Below are 16,612 nucleotides of genomic sequence, written 5' to 3' on the forward strand. Positions count from 1 at the left end.
GGCCTGTACTTCCGTTCTCATCCTTCTGGGGATGGGAGAGACACAGAGGAGCCTGAGAGGCCTCTGATCATCTGGCTGCCCCCAGGCTTTGTTTTCCTAGTCTGCTTCAAGCTGTGTGGAAGGGGAAAGCTGGTGGAGATGGGGAAGGAGAGAAGGATAGTGTGGGCATGTGACTGGAAACCAGGGGGGTGGAAGCAGATTGTGCCATTGGGAGTCAAGGGTGGGGTCCCCATCTCTGCTACTGACTTGCTGTGTGACCTCAGCCCAGCCCTCCCTCCTCTGGGCTTCAGTTTTCATATCTGTCAACTGAGAGGCTTTTCTGTCTCTGAAGTTCACGGGGCAGATGTGGGGGGCAGGGTCCCAGAGACGGACTGAGGCCCATGAAGGTGTCTGCTCCACAGCACATCACTGCCCCACCCTCGGGACTCCATCCGCAGCTGCGCCCTCAGCATGGACCAGATTCCAGACCTCCACTCACCCATGTTACCCATCTCCGAGAGCCCCAGCTCCCCTGCCTACAGCACAGGTATGGCTAGCCACACAGGTAGGACAGGTTGGGGGATCTGTCATTGATGATTTCTTTCCTGCCTCTTTTCTGAGGCACAGCCTTTTCTGAGAGCAGTGCCCTATAAAGCTGACACTAAAACCTGCCAGCAGAACTACTGATGTTAATGTTCAAGATATATCCATGGCAGGCCCGGAGCGGTGGTTCACACCTATAATCCTAGCACTTGGGAGGCCAAGGCTAAGGTGGATTGCCTGAGCTCATGATTTTAAGACCAGCCTGAGCAAGAGCAAGACCCCATCTCTACAAAAAAAAAAAAAAAAAAAAAGTCAGGCCTTATGGGGGGCGCCTGTAGTCCCAGCTACTTGGGGAGGCTGAGGCAAGAGAATTGCTTGAGCCCAAGAGTTTGAGGTTGCTGTGAGCTGTGACGCCATGACACTCTACCAAGCGCGATAAAGTGAGACTCTGTTTCAAAAAAAGGTATATCCACGGTTTATTCATTCAACACAGTTCATTGAGTCCCTGTCAGGGAGCAGGCAATGTGCATGAAATGGGTTCCTAGTGTGTTCCCCAGAAGCGATGAAGCCTGCCAGGTGCAGGGTGCTCTGGGGCAAGGGCTCAGATGCTGGGAATCACACCAATGCAGCAACACAGCCCCCACTTGGCGGGGTGCTCTGCTGGGCCCTGCTTTGGCTGGGACTTAGGTGACTTAGTGTATCCCTGATTTCAAATGGCTGGCTCAGACCAGATTAGTTAAACCTTGTTCTATTTTTTTTTCTTAGTAGACTATTTTTAACCTGAGTGGACTGAGAGCACTCTGATTTCTTATAAATACAGAGAAAGTTTATCTTGTAGAAAAATGCCACTAATTTATTGCTGGGGTGGGGGAGATTGTTAACATTCCGAATTGTCCACATTGCAGACAAAGTGTCACAGAGGAGGGAGATGGTCCCAGGAGGAAGCTTTGTCTAGGGAGTCAATTTCCCCTTTGAAGTGCCACAGATACTTTCTCTTAAATACAGAACTACCAACTTAGTCGGAATGACAAACCTGCTTTCAAAGCAATACCCCGAGTGGACAAGTTAAAATTTGCCAGAAATGATTTATTGGATAATTTCTAAGCAATGTGGCATAACTAGTAAAGCAGCCCAGAACTCAAGACTTAAATTCCAGCCTTATCACTTGTTGGCTGGGTGACCTTGCACAAGTCAGTTTACCTCTCTGAGCCTCAGTTTTCTTATCTGTAGACTGAAGATCATAAGCATTCTTTTTTTGTAGAGACAGAGTCTCACTTTGTTGCCCTCGGTAGAGTGCTGTGACATCACAGCTCACAGCAACCTCTAGCTCTTGGGCTTAGGCGATTCTCTTGCCTCAGCCTCCCAAGCAGCTGGGACCACAGGCGCCTGCCACAAGGCCCGGCTATTTTTTGTTGTAGTGTGCCCGGGGCCGGGTTTGAACCTGCCACCCTCGATATATGGGGCCAGCGCCCTACTCACTGAGCCACAGGCGCCGCCCAGATCATAAGCATTCTTCAAAGAATGTTGACAAGGTTAAATGGACTATTGTGCAAAGAAGGATCTTGCAGCACTAAGAGATCAATAAACCTCATCTCTGGTTTTTGGTGATGGTTTTGCTGTTGTTGACCAGTTATCTACAGCGTGTGGCATACAATGTGTACCCAAAAAATCATTAGTCCTAATTCACAGAGAAGTGATTTCTATGGCAGTGCTTCCCTGGATCACAAAATCCTTCTCCAAGTAGTCAGTGGATGCCCAAGGTAGCAGCCTCAGGGTAGGGCCATACAAACTCCTGGAGTCCGGGTGACTTCGGCAGGCCAGAGTCACGTGGGCCTGGCCTCCACCCAGGCAGCAAGGTGGAGATGTCACCCTGTAGGGAGGAGAGAGCCTGTTCTTTGTGGAGGGGTGGGAACTTTAGTGGAGAACTATGGTAACTAGTCCTTTCTCTCTACATTTCTGCAGTAACCCGTGTCCATGCCACCCCTGCAGCCCCCTCTGCCACAGCACTGCCTGCCTCCCCTGTCACCCGCCGCTCCAGTGAGCCCCAGCTGTGTCCTGGAAGTACCCCAAAACCCCCTGGGGAGTTGGACAAGGGCTCTCATGCAAGCCCCTCCCACACCCTCTGCAAGTCCTCCCCATCACCATCGCTGAGCAGCTACAGTGACCCAGACTCTGGCCATTACTGCCAACTACAGCCACCAATCCGCAGCAGCCGAGAGTGGGCAGTGACTGAGGCCTCCAGCCGGCAGGCCAGGAGCTATGGGGAGAAGCTAAAGGAACTGTCAGAAAATGGGACCCCTGAGGGGGACTGGGGTAAGACCTTCACAGTCCCTATTGTGGAAGCCACTTCTTCCTTCAACCTGGCCACCTTCCAATCACTACTGATCCCCAAGGATAACCGGCCACTGGAGGTGGGCCTTCTGCGCAAGGTCAAGGAGCTGCTGACAGAGGTGGATGCCCGGACGCTGGCCCGGCATGTCACCAAGGTTGACTGCTTGGTAGGTGCTGGATGCCCATTGTGGTGGGACAACACCTCTGTCCTCTGGCTTTGGAGAGAGGCTAGCTCCCATAGTCCCCAAATATAGAGAGTGGGCCTAGATTCTGGCTTCACAGCTGTCCTTTACCCTCCTTGTGACTGTGGGCTGGTTATTTTGCCTCTCTGGGCTTCCAATTTCTCTTTTAAAAGGCAAAAAACAAGATATTCTTGTTTCCTCAAGATGTTTGGCATTAGAACTGGGCAGACCTGAAACCCAGTGGTGTCTGGCTCCCTAAAGCACTTGAGTGTCCCAGAGTGAGCCTGATCAAAGTAAACCGCTCTTGGAGGGAGTAGAAAAGGCTGGACTCTCCACACCCCCTAGTGGACAAAAAAAGAAAAGAGAAAAAATAATTACCTCTTCCCCATACGTTGTCAATACTTGGCCTTTGCTTTGTATGTCTTTGACCATCTAAGGACCACAGTTATCTCTGTGGCTCATTTTCTCCCTTTGCAGTTTGAGAGGAACTGATGGAAAAGGCAGAGATGTTGCTCTGTGGAGAGAGGTAGGAACCTGGGTTCTAGGTCCACTGTGTGACTTTGGGCAAGTCCATTCCCTCTAGGATATGGATGTCCTTGTCCTTGAACTTAACTATTTAACACGCCAGACACTTCTGGGCATATCCTGTTTATTCCCCATTTCACAGATGGGGAAACAGAGGCTTATTCGAAAAGTAGAATCATTTGCTCCATGTCAGAGGTTTAGCGATGGAGCTGGGATCACCCCCTTAGATAAAGCTCTTTGACTCCCAGATGGTTTGGGCCAGCCCTGCCGGGAAATTAATCAGCCCTCTGGGCATCTTTGCAGGTTGCTAGGATACTGGGCGTTACCAAGGAGATGCAGACCCTAATGGGAGTCCGCTGGGGCTTGGAGCTCCTCACCCTCCCCCACGGTCGGCAGCTGCGACTAGACCTGCTGGAAAGGTAAGAGGAGCACCTGCGCCCGAGGACTTGGGAAACCCCGGGCTGCCTCACGCCTTTCACTATGGCAGATTGGCCAATCACAGTCGCTCAGCCCGCCCGGGTTCTGGCCACGCCTCGCATCCCACCGACCAATCGCAACCTCTCGATAATATGGCTCTAAGCAAACCTGGTTCTCAAAGTCTGAGTGTATCTCCGCATTCGCCTTCCTTTTTCATCCCCTTGTCCATTAGCCGCGGCTCTGCCCATCTGCTCTGATTCTTTCTTTCTTTCTTTTTTTTTTTTTGAGACAGAATCTCACTTTGCCGCCTCTGGCAGAGTGCCCTGGCATGACAGCTCACAGCAACCTCAAACTCAAACTCTTGGGCTCAAGAGATTCTCTCAAGGGCGGTGCCTGTGGCTCAAGGAGTAGGGTGCCGGTCCCATATGCCAGAGGTGGCGGGTTCAAACCTAGCCCCCGTCAAAAAACAAAAAAAAAGAAAGAGATTCTCTCAAGTAGCTGGGACTACAGGCGCCCGCCACAACGCCCGGCTATTTTTAGAGATGGGGGCGGGGGTTGTCCCGCTGTAGCTTAGGCTGGTCTCGAACCTGTGACCTCAGGCAATCCGTCCGCCTCAGCCTCCCGAAGTGCTGGGATTACAGGCTCGTGAACCACCGCGCCCGGCCTAGGTAGTTCTTAAAACAGCTCTACCTAATGAATTCGTCTGATCAATCACAAGCCCCGCCTTCTGGCCACGCTCCTGATTTATACTGACCAATCATAATCCCTTAGTCTTGGTTTTTATCGTTCTGGCCGCGCCCCGTAATCTCACTGACTCTTTACTAGCGCTCACAGTGGCTCTACCCTCCGCCCCTCCTGACCCACAACCAGTTGAGGCGAAGCCCCTCCCTGCCCCTCTCGGCCCTCAGCCCGGCGCACTCTAACCTGACCGCTCTGACAGGTTCCACACCATGTCTATCATGCTGGCTGTGGACATCCTGGGCTGCACGGGCTCCGCTGAGGAGCGGGCAGCGCTGCTGCACAAGACAATCCAGCTGGCAGCCGAGCTCCGGGGGACCATGGGCAACATGTTCAGCTTCGCTGCGGTCATGGGCGCCCTGGACATGGCCCAGGTACTGAGGGCTCCAGAGCAGAGCCGGGTATCTGGTAGATAGCCGGGAAGAGTCCTGGGGCGCGTTATTTGGGAATGGCTGTGCATCTGAAGAAAGAATTTTGGGAGGTTCTAGGCAGCACTGGTGAGAGTAACCCGGAGAACTGAGTTCTCCAAGTGCTGAACAACATCAAGTTCTTTTCCTCCTCTTGGTCTCGTTTCCCCCTCATTTAATGAGCACTTACTATGCTAGGTGCTACGCTAAGTACTTCACCAGCACTAATTTCTCAAAGCAATCTTATGCAGCAGGTGCCTTTACTGTTGCCATTTTATAAATGGAGTAATTGGGACAAACAGTACTTGCCTAGGGTCATGCGATCAGAGGTGGAAAGAATTAGAACTTGAGGCTTGGCGCCCGTAGCTTAGTGGTTAGGGTGCTGGTTACATACACGGGAGCTAGCAGGTTTGAACCCGGCTCCGGCCTGCTAAACAACAATGACAACTACAACAAAAAAATAGCCAGGCGTTGTGGCGGGCGCCTGTAGTCCCAGCTACTTGGGAGGCTGAGGCAAGAGAATCGCTTAAGCCCGAGAGTTTGAGGTTGCTGTGAACTGTGACACCACGGCACTCTAACAAGGGCAACATAGTAAGACTCTGTCTCAAAAAAAAAAATTAGGTCTTGAACCAAGTCTGACTGACATCTGAGCTGAGCCTTCCTCACACTCACTACACTGCCTCTCTTATGCCTACTGAATAGGAACAACAGGGTCCCACAGGCAGTGCCAGGGGTTCAGCGCCCAGCTCTGCCACTTATTTTCAGAGTAACCTCTGGCAAGTCATTCCCCTGTCTGAGCCTTAGTTCCGTCACCTATACAATGGGCCGTTGTGAGGGCTTCATGGGAGACAGATGGAAAAGCAGTCAGCTTTGTCCCTGGAACATGACTGGTGACCATAGTAGTAATTATTATCCCACATCTGGTTGTGCACTCAGTGAGGTAGCCTGTGGCCAGCGGCCCCTGCAGTCCCCTTCCCTGGCTGGTCTCTCACAGTCTGGTCTCCCCAGATTTCCCGGCTGGAGCAGACATGGGTGACCCTGCGGCAGCGACACACTGAGGGTGCCATCCTATATGAGAAGAAGCTCAAGCCTTTTCTCAAGAGCCTCAACGAGGGCAAAGGTACCTCCCCTGACTTGCTACGTGACTTTAGACAGGTTCTTGCCATCTAGGGTGGAAGATGATGACAGCTCGACTGAGCTCTGTGGAAACTATTGTTGCTAAGCTCACTCTCCACGCCTGGCAGTTGTATAAACTCTGTCCAGGTCCAGCCCTCAGGGATGGACCAAGGCTGCAATGCATTCAGCTGGGGGAATCCAAAAGGAAAGGTTTGTCCCAGAAGTTAAGATCCCTTGGGACTCTCTCTGGGACCTCAGGCAGGGCCTCAGCTTCCAGGACTGCAGTAGACAGCAGGGTCCTCCAGGGTCTCTAAGCACCTGCTGTCTCCCTCCCTGCAGAAGGCCCACCACTGAGTAACACAACCTTTCCTCATGTGCTGCCACTCATCACTCTGCTGGAGTGTGACTCAGCCCCAGCAGAGGGACCTGAGCCCTGGGGCAGCACAGAACATGGCGTAGAGGTGGTGCTGGCCCACCTGGAGGCTGCCCGGACTGTAGCACACCACGGAGGCCTGTACCACACCAATGCTGAGGTCAAGCTGCAGGGTGAGTAGTGGGTAGCATGTTGGGGGTCCTGTGGGCTTGGGTCTCCCCCCACCTGACTTGCTGCTCCCCGTTCTGTCTGGCCTGTTCCCTGACTCCTTTCTCTCATCCCTTTCCTTCATTCATTCATTAGTTCAACAAACAATTGATAGTGGTAGACACCAGGTAGAGGTGGGGCAACACAGCGATGGTTCAAAGAGCATTTTTGCCCCATACCTTAGCTTCAGGGAGCCTCAGTGTTCTCACCTGTGAAGTGGACCAAATGTACACCTACTTTACAAGACTGTTTTGCAAAGCACTCAGCCTGGGGCCCTGGGGCTGAGTCAGACCTGCCCAGGCTTCAAGGAGCTCAGTCTAGTCAAGAGGTAAAGCTACCCCTTGTGAAAGGAGCAGAGAGAAAGTGGCTTCAGACAATTCTCTTACTGCTTTCAGCATTATTTCAGTCATCATGATTCACTAGAAACAAATCAGAAATTATAATTAAGTAAGATTTTTTTTTTGAGACAGTCTCACTTTGTCACCCTTGGTAGAGTGCTGTGGTGTCACAGCTCACAGCAACATAAAACTCTTGGACTCAAGCAATTCTCTTACCTCAGCCTCCCAAGTAGCTGGGACTACAGGCTCACCTGGCTATTTATTTTTTATTTTTTTGCAGTTTCTGGCCCGGGCTGGGTTTGAACCCATGCCACCTCCAGCATATGGGGCCAGCATCCCACTCCTTTGAGTCACAGGCGCTGCCCTCAGCTGGCTATTTTTAGAGATGAGGTAAGACTGGTTCAGGCTGGTCTTGAACTCCTGAGCTCAAGCAGTCCACTGGCCTCAGCTTCCCAGAGTGCTAGGAGCCACCGTGCCCAGGCTCAATTATGTAAGATTTTTAAAAATTACAATTACTCAGGCGGTGCCTGTGGCTCAATGGAGTAGGACGCCAGCCCCATAGGCCGGAGGTGGTGGCTTCAAACCCAGTCCTGGCCAAAAACTGCAAAAAAAAAAAAAAACAAAACCAATTACAATTACTCAGAGGCAAATGCTGTGACATTCTGGTTTATGTCTTTCTAGTCTTTTTCTTTTACAGAAGAGAAAAATATGTATTTTTTATATTTACTTATGAAATGTACCCTTTTTTTGCCTTTTTTTTTTTTTTTAAACAGAGTCTCACTATGTCGTCCTTGGTAGAGAGCTGTGGTGTCACAGCTCACAGCAACTTCAAACTCTTAGGCTTAAGCGATTGATTCTCTTGACTCAGCCTCCCAAGTAGCTGGGACTACACGTACCCACCACAATGCCCAGATATTTTTTTGTTGTAGTTGTCATTGCTGTTTTAGCTGGCCTGGGCCGGGTTTGAACCCACCAGCCTGGGTGTATGTGGCTGGCACCCTACCCACTGAGCTACAGGTGCTGCTGAAACGTATGTATGTTTCCAAGTGGAAAAATTTAGAACTTATAGAGAAACACATTTAAAAAAACCCAAAATCACACAAGATCTTCAAAAATTAATATTAATATTTTATCTTCTAGTCATTTAAAAAATATAGGCTGCGTGGCCAGGTGTGATGGCTCGCATCTATAATGCTAGCACTCTGGGAGGCCAAGGCAGGAGGATCCATTGAGCTCAGGAGTTTGAGAACAGCTTAAGCAAGAGTGAGACCCATCTCTACTAAAAATAGAAAAATTAGCCAGGCATTGAGGTGCCTGCCTGTAGTCTCACCTACTTGGGAGCCTGAAACAGGAGAATCACTTGAGCCCAGAAGTTTGAGGTTGCTGCGAGCTAGAAAGACACCATTGCACTCTAGCCTGGACAACAGAGTGAGACCCTATCTCCAAAAAATAAATAAACACGCACACACACACACACACACACACACACAGTGGACATAAAGTTCTTATGCAATTTAAAATAGTTTAACAGGCAGCGCCTGTAGCTCAGTGAGTAGGGTGCTGGCCACGTACAACAAGGCTGGCGGACTTGAGCCTGGCCTGGGCTTGCTAAACAACAATAACAACTGCCACAAAAAAATAGCTGGGTGTTGTGGTAGGCGCCTGTAGTCCCAGCTACTTGGGAGACTGAGGCAAGAGAATCACTTAAGCCCAAGAGTTGGAGGTTGCTGTGAGCTTTGATGTCATAGCACTCTACACCAGGGCTGGCAGGTTCAAACCCAGCCATGGCCTGCCAAACAACAATGATAACTACAACAAAAGTAGTAGTCTCAGCTACTTGGGAGGCTGAGGCAACAGACTCGCTTAAGCCCAAGAGTTGGAGGTTGCTGTGAGCTGTGACGCTATGGCACTCTACCGAGAGCGACACAGTGAGACTCTATCTCAAAAAATAAAAATAAAAATAAATAAAATAGTTTAACATAGTAAATTGCATATGAACTTTATGGATACCTTGTATATGTGGGCTGCAAATAACAAGACAAAGGTGTTAAAGTATGTGGTCATGTTCATCAACAAACCTTGTTGGATCCCTGGGAGAAGGTCCCTCTGAGCAGGGCCCTGAAGGATATTGGGGCTCTGGGTGGGAGCTCCAACTTCCTCAGCTGGATGGTGATCTCTGACCCTGTGTGCCCACCCCTAGGTTTCCAGGCCCAGCCAGAACTCCTGGAGGTGTTCAGCACTGAGTTCCAGATGCGCCTCCTCTGGGGTAGCCAGGGTGCCAGCAGCAGCCAGGCCCGGCGCTATGAAAAGTTCGACAAGGTCCTCACTGCCTTGTCCCATAAACTGGAGCCTGCCATCCGCTCCAGTGAGCTGTGACCCCCAAAGACCTATCCCTCTGTAGCTGTGGGGCAGAGGGGCACAGACCTTTCCCCAGAGCACCCCAGGGACACTGTGATCAGCCCGAGAATGTTCTGGGTTCAACTCCGGGATCTCCTTTGCACCTCCAGGGTCCTGTGTGGACTCTGGGCTCTACCCCATTCTACCACTACCACGGCTACACACTCGTCAAGTCTCCCTTGGGGAAGAACAGGAACCTCTGTCCTTCCACCAGCTTTTGCTGCTCCCCTTCCAATGGAAGTTCTCTGTTTTTGAGCCAGGGGAGGCTCCTTATGACTCCTCAATCTCCATCTGTCCCTCACCGACACCAGGTCCGCCATCTTGCTGTAAATAAGCCCATCTGTTCTGTAAATAGATGTACAGAAGCCATGTTCTTTCTTTCATATAATAAACTTTTATGACTCTTTTTTCTGTCTCTCAGGGGGTTTTGAGGTGGAAGGAAGCTCCTTTTCTCAGGTGAAAAGTGGAAAACTTCATTCAACAAATATTTCTTGGTTGGGTGCAGTAGCTCACACTTTTGGGAGGCTGAAGCAGAAGGATCACTTGAGCCCAGGGTTTTGAGGCTTCAGTGAGCTATGATAACACCACTGCACTCCAGCCTGGGCAACAGAGCCTGTCTCAAAAAACCCACAACCTCAACACGGCCCAAAATACTTCTTTAGCACCTGGAACATTCCAGATTGTGCCAGTAGCCAGGGCAAATACTAAAACCTCATCCTTGCCCTTAAGTGGGAGAAATTCTCGCCTACACTCAACTCCTACCCGCCTATGCCCTGCTCCAGGGAGCCACAGCAATGGTTTCTGCAAACACATAACCAAGGATCTGAGTATTTGGAATGGAAGAGGTTTTTATTTATTTATTATTATTTTTGTAGAGGCAGAGTCTCACTGTACTGCTCTCGGGTAGAGTGCCATGAAGTCACTTGGCTCAGAGCAACCTCTAACTCTTGGGCTTACGCGATTCTCTTGCCTCAGCCTCCCAAGCAGCTCGGACTATGGGCGCCCACCACAACACCCGGCTATTTTTTTGTTGTTGCGGTTTGGCTGGGGCTGGGTTTGAACCTGCCACCCTTGGCATATGGAGCCGGTGCCCTACTCACTGAGCCACAGGCACCGCCCTGGAAGAGGTTTTTAAATCTAATATCCCAACTCCCCTCTGGAGAATTAAGGCCCGGAAGGAGAAGGGATTTTTCTCGGGTCAGAGCAGCAAAGTGAGAAAGGCTACAACTTGGCCATTCTGACCAAGAGTCCTTTCCTTTTCTCTCCTCAGTAGTGGCAACTACTGTCTTTTTAGGCTTTGAAATGTGGCCCCCGAAATCTTGGGGGGAGGTGTGAGGGAGGTGGGGAGAGAAAGAGAGAGAGAAGGCTAGGAGTGGTGGCTTATGCCTATAATCCTAGCACTCTAAGAGGCCAAGGCAGGTGGATTGCTTGAAATCACGAGTTCGAGACCAGCCTGAGCAAAAGCGAGACCCCATCTCTACTAAAAATAGAAAAACAAGGCAAGGGCGGCGCCTATGGCTCAGTGAGTAGGGCGCCGGCCCCATATGCCGAGGGTGGCGGGTTCAAACCCAGCCCCGGCCAAACTGCAACAACAAAAAAATAGCCAGGCATTGTGGCGGGCGCCTGTAGTCCCAGCTACTCGGGAGGCTGAGGCAAGAGAATCGCGTAAGCCCAAGAGTTAGAGGTTGCTGTGAGCCGTGTGATGCCACGGCACTCTACCGAGGGTGGTACAGTGAGACTCTGTCTCTACAAAAAAAAAAAAAAAGAAAACAAGGCAAGAGCATCACTTGAGCCAGAGTTGGAGGTTGTTGTGAACTATGATGCCACGGCACTCTACCCAGTGGATAGAGCTTGAGATTCTATCTCAAAAAACAAAAAATGAAGAGACAGTAGATGTGTAGGCAGGGTTGGGCATGAAGGCAGTTTTCTTGGTTCCCTTACTCCAGTGAGGGGAAGAGGTAGGCAGTTTGGATCAGCACAATTCCAGGCCCACCTGGAGGCCTAGGGAGCCTATTCACTGAATCTGATACGTCTGGAATCTTTTGCCTTCTGAATTCTTTGACAAAGAGAGTCTGATAGCTTATGACTTAACACATTAGATCCTAGGCAGCAGCCAAATTTGGTTTTAGTTCTACTGTTTGCCAGCTGAGTGACCTCAGGTAAGAGGTTTTACCTGTTGAGCCCTAAATTCCTCCTCAGTATATGGGGGCAACGACAGAAGATGTCTCCTAGATTGATGGTGAGCACCAAGTACATAGTTGCTGCCAGGTAAGGGACAGCCATTTCATGCATAATGGATTGCCAATGATGATTTGTTGATTACTTTCCGAGCCAAAACTGTTCAATGTGCCTGTATCACATTGAAATACCACCATTTGGCTGGGCGCCTGTGGCTCAAGCGGCTAAGGTGCCAGCCACATACACCTGAGCTGGCGAGTTCGAATCCAGCCCCGGGCCCGCCAAACAATGATGGCTGCAACCAAAAAATAGCCAGTCGTTGTGGCAGACGCCTGTGGTCCCAGCTACTTGGGAGGCAGATGCAGGAGAATCGCTTGAGCCCAGGAGTTGGAGGTTGCTGTGAGCTGTGATGCCACTGCACTCTACCCAGAGTGACAGCTTGAGGTTCTGTTTAAAAAAAAAAAAAGTATCACCCTTTTGTATGAGAGACTCAGAGCCCAGGTGTTGGAGGTTGCTGTGAGCTATGACGCCACGACACTCTACCCAGGGCGACAGCTTGAGGCTCTGTCTCAAAAAAAAAATAGAAAAGAAAGACCACCATTTATCTGTATGGCAAGTACTATTATCACAAGATATATAAAAGCACCTAATACTAATGGCACATGGTAGGTACTCATGAAAAACTGTTAGTGAGGGCCCTTTTCTCTCAGGAAAAAAGAGCATGGAAAAGGCTCTTTTCAGGGTGTAAGGTTCCGCACAAGTTTGCGCTGTAATCGTCACGTCGCCCTTTGTGGTCATAATCCTTTATTTATTCTTCTTTCCGAGCGGCTGTGACGGTTCCCTAGTTACCGTGGCCATGGAAACGCAGCCCGCGGTCCTAGATGGGACAGTTCTCGGGTTCCCCCTAGAGGTCACCCTCCGGTCCTGCCGCCGGACGAGGACCACTGGACGGGCGTGAGAAATCGGCGAAAGGAAAGTCGGGAGTTGTAGGCGATGGGCGTGGTTGTGGCGGAGCGGTGCACACCGGTAATTGTAGTTCTCGGCCGAGGCGGTTGGCGGTACCCGCGCCGGGTTCGGGCTTCACCTGGATGGCGGCTGCCACGCGCGGCTGCCGGCCCTGGGGCTCACTCCTCGGGCTGCTCGGGTTCGTCTCGGCCGCGGCCTCCGCCTGGGACCTGGCTTCGCTGCGCTGCAACTTCGGCGCCTTCTGCGAATGCGACTTCCGGCTCGACCTGCCTGGTGAGCCTGGAACCGAGGGGTGGGCGGATGCCGGAGCTTTAGGAGCTGATCTTGACCCAGCCAGAACATCTGTGACCCAGAGGGCAGAAGGGGGAGGTGGGACCCACAGGATTGCGGGCAGCCGGGCCAATGGCGGGCCTGGCTTATAGGGCACTTGAGACCCTGGGGTGTGGACCTTATGTGAGGCTTTGGGGGTGCCTGTTGGGGTCCAGGCTGGCCTGTTAGGATAGAGAGAGGCCTTGGGAAGAAATTTCGGACCTCCATGGAGCGGACTGGCAGTCAAGGGCGAAACCTGCTTTGGGGTGGCAGGGGTCTGGGGCACACCCTGTTGACAGTTCGCACCTACGTTGCGCTGAGCGAAATCTAGAGGACCTCCCGGTGGGGGCGCTGCCGAGCTGAGTCAGGCCTGGAGGTGGCTGTTGCCGCCGGAGACCCCGGAGTCCCCAAGCCCTGTGCATAGACAGCTTAGACAGACGTAAGAACACAGGAATCCCAGACCAGGTTCCAGGCATGACTTTCACCTTCAACCTGTGCATTGGTGGGATGTTCTCAGCTCTTAAACCGTCCTTCTATCGCCCTAGGACTGGAGTGTGACCTGGCCCAGCACTTGGCGGGCCAGCATCTGGCCAAAGCGCTGGTGGTGAAGGCGCTGAAGGCCTTCGTGAAGGACCCGGCCCCCACCAAGCCGCTGGTCCTGTCCCTGCACGGCTGGACTGGCACTGGCAAGTCCTACGTCAGCTCTCTGCTGGCGCGCTACCTCTTCCAGGGAGGCCTCCGCAGCCCCCGCGTGCACCACTTTTCACCCGTCATCCACTTCCCCCACCCCAGCCACATCGAGCGCTACAAGGTAGGCTGGGCAACTGGACCACAGCTCACCTGTGCTGTGGAGGGATAGACCCTTAAGGAGTGAGTCCTGAGCCCAGAGAGGGGAGTCACTTACTCCAGCCCACACAGCCAGTTGGAGCCCCAGCCCTCAGGAACCATTCTGCACAGAGCTCAGAAAAAAGCCATTCTACCTTGCAGAGAGCTCTGGCATTCTTGGGGAGCAGTGATAATACCTACCTGCCAGGACTGTTGTAAAGGGGGTTACATAATGTAACTGCAGGTATTATTTATTGAGCACTTGTCAGGCAGCCCCAATTTGTGGCTCTGAGTAAGCACTCGGTAAGTATTAGCTCTTACTGGTGTTGTGGATTGCAAAGTATTTCCCAAGCTGATCTGTTTCAGCTGTCAACACTGTAGGGAAGGTTCAGGAAACCAGAAGGAGCCTTCCCCTTTTATAGAGAGTGTTCTGTGTCATGGAGGGAGCTTGAACAGGGAGGTTGGGGGGCGGGGTGTGACTGTCTATTTTGCTGACTGGCTGTGTGGCTTTGTGCAGGTCTCTACCCCTCTGGGCCAGAGTTTCCCATCAGTCTCATTAAGAGGTTGGTGCTGTTTGGGAGACCTTATCTCCCTGGCAAGGGGATTAGTTCTTGGCTTGGGAACAAGCACCTTGAACTTCTCTTTCTCCCCCTCAGAAGGATCTTAAGAGCTGGGTCCAGGGGAACCTCACTGCCTGTAGCCGCTCCCTCTTCCTCTTTGACGAGATGGACAAGATGCCCCCAGGCCTGATGGAAGTTCTGAGACCTTTCCTGGGCTCTTCCTGGGTTGTGTATGGGACCAACTATCGAAAAGCCATCTTCATCTTCATCAGGTGGGGCCTGGCTTTGCAGTGGACACAGTGTGGAGGGACCCTTCTCAGAGGACCACCTGTACAGCCTTGGCCTGTGCTCCCAGTGGAATACTGTTCTCCCTGGGCCGGGCGGCTTTCCCTAAGCCCACCCCCATCTCCCTCCATTCTCTCACTGCTGACATTGTCATTGAAGGTGGTTGACATTCTCAAAGACTGTTCTGGGCTCAGTTTTTTTGATCCTCACCAATTGTTTGTAGAAGCCCTTCCAGATAGAGTTTTCCCTCTTTTTGTGGCCCGGAGGACACAAGAATGGGAAAAACAGGACTAGAGTTCTCATCCTGTAGTCCCAGAGTCCTAGATATCCTTTCTTAGGAAAAAGTCTTCACCTCTCTGAGTTTCTATCTCCTCTTCTAAACAGTGGGGCCAATAGTAATGCCCCATTGTCTCTCAGGAGGCTGGGTGAGAGAAAGTCAATGAAGGGACATAAAGGTGTTCTGTAAACTATACAGTAATGGCACATACAGGTGAAGTTCAGGGGTCATGGCTGTGGACACAAGTATCAGAAAGGGGAAGCTGTGTGTTTCCAGTGCATTTGGCTCCTCCCAGAACTGAGCGAGATCTTGTTAGATGGCATCAGGGAAGTGAGGGCCAAATCCTGCCCCTTACTGGTCCTTGTCTGAGTCTCAATCTGGGTTCTTCATGGTTTTAGCAACACTGGTGGTGAGCAGATCAACCAGGTGGTATTGGAGGCATGGCGCAGCCACCGGGACCGGGAGGAGATCCGCCTGCAGGAACTGGAACCGGTCATCTCCCGGGCTGTGCTGGACAACCCAAACCGTGAGTCTGGCTCACAGGCCCCATCCAAGGGTAGCTTCACACCCAGACCCAGTGGGCTGACTTCCCTGGGTGGGCCAGGCACTCCCAAGGTCTGAAGCTTTGCTCACTGACCTGGTAGTTTGAAGCCCAGGTGTAGGCACTCCCAGATCTGTGACCTTGGGTGAGTCACAACCCCCTGAGCCCTATGTCTGAAAGATGGCTGAGAGGATCGAGGCCAGAGGATGGAAAGGATGGAGCCTCCACTGCGCCTGGGGGGAAGGCTGGCCTTTTCCCACCTGTGAAGCTTAGGATCTTCTGCCCCCCCCACCCTTCCTGCAGATGGCTTCTGGCATTCAGGCATCATGGAGGAGCACCTACTGGACGCAGTGGTGCCCTTCCTTCCCCTCCAGCGGCACCACGTACAGCACTGCGTGCTCAATGAGCTGGCCCAGCTGGGCCTGGAGCCACAGGATGAGGTTGTCCAGGCTGTGCTGGACAGCACCACCTTCTTCCCTGAGCACGAGCAGCTCTTTTCCTCCAATGGCTGCAAGACTGTGTCTTCCCGAATTGCCTTCTTTCTCTGACTCCCTGGGTAGCATTCTTGCCCTTCTCCACTGGCCAGGCTTACAGGAAAGGCCTGAGGCCTCTGTCAAGAGGGATCCTTGTCACAAGCCTCCTGGAGAAAAGGCCTGGAGCCTCCTGTCTAGTGGGACCCAGAGCATGAAGTGAAGATGAAGAGGGTCATGGCCTAGGCCAGGGGACAGAGAGCCAGGAAACGCCCTGCCTCTTAATTTCTGGAGGGGATCTTGGCCTTTGCTGCCTTCCCCAGGGAAACCGCTAGTCACCCCAGAACCTCACTGAGACTTGACTCCCCCACAAAGCCTGAGCCTCCTTACTGTGACTTGTACCTCAGGGACTGCAGCTCGTGGCAGCTACCTCCCTCCTCCCTTCCTTCTGTTACCCTGGCCCCTTACTCAGGCACCATGTCCCTCCCCTCTACCCCATATGCTGTGTCCTGCGTCATCAAGCCAGGTGCTGGGACTTCTCAATTTCTGTGACTGGAAGGACTCAAGCTGCCACCTGGGCCTGGTTTTAGAAGTTTTTAATTTTGTAAAAGGGGAGAAAAAGTATAATAAACTTAGCCATGGGACTGG

The 16,612-nt window shown here is 52.0% G+C and overlaps 2 protein-coding genes across 10 annotated transcripts in view; both read left to right on the forward strand.

The window, feature by feature from the left end:
* Positions 1-9,960, forward strand: part of SH2D3C (SH2 domain containing 3C) — a 33,746-nt gene extending 23,786 nt beyond the window's left edge. For all 8 annotated transcript variants that reach the window (XM_053561651.1, XM_053561666.1, XM_053561660.1 and 5 more), the window contains 7 exons: positions 402-526; positions 2,485-3,020; positions 3,864-3,979; positions 4,918-5,089; positions 6,131-6,242; positions 6,578-6,784; positions 9,357-9,960. In XM_053561651.1, coding sequence (XP_053417626.1) covers positions 402-526; positions 2,485-3,020; positions 3,864-3,979; positions 4,918-5,089; positions 6,131-6,242; positions 6,578-6,784; positions 9,357-9,532 — 1,444 coding nt within the window. In that variant the 3' untranslated portion in view covers positions 9,533-9,960. The remainder of the gene's footprint in view (positions 1-401; positions 527-2,484; positions 3,021-3,863; positions 3,980-4,917; positions 5,090-6,130; positions 6,243-6,577; positions 6,785-9,356) is intronic.
* A 2,740-nt stretch (positions 9,961-12,700) lies between these two features.
* Positions 12,701-16,608, forward strand: TOR2A (torsin family 2 member A). Of its 2 annotated transcripts, none has more exons than XM_053563340.1 (5): positions 12,701-12,970; positions 13,552-13,817; positions 14,488-14,663; positions 15,352-15,479; positions 15,798-16,608. In XM_053563340.1, exons 1-5 carry the CDS (start codon positions 12,820-12,822, stop codon positions 16,040-16,042), a joined length of 966 nt encoding a protein of 321 aa, XP_053419315.1. In that variant the 5' UTR covers positions 12,701-12,819; the 3' UTR covers positions 16,043-16,608. The 2 variants fall into 2 exon arrangements, with proteins under 2 accessions (XP_053419315.1, XP_053419317.1); XM_053563342.1 differs by having other exon boundaries at positions 14,491-14,663.
* The last annotated feature ends 4 nt before the right edge of the window (positions 16,609-16,612 follow it).

The sequence above is a fragment of the Nycticebus coucang genome, chromosome 2 (genome assembly GCF_027406575.1).
Source record: "Nycticebus coucang isolate mNycCou1 chromosome 2, mNycCou1.pri, whole genome shotgun sequence".
In the NCBI taxonomy this organism is placed as follows: Eukaryota; Metazoa; Chordata; class Mammalia; order Primates; family Lorisidae; genus Nycticebus; species Nycticebus coucang.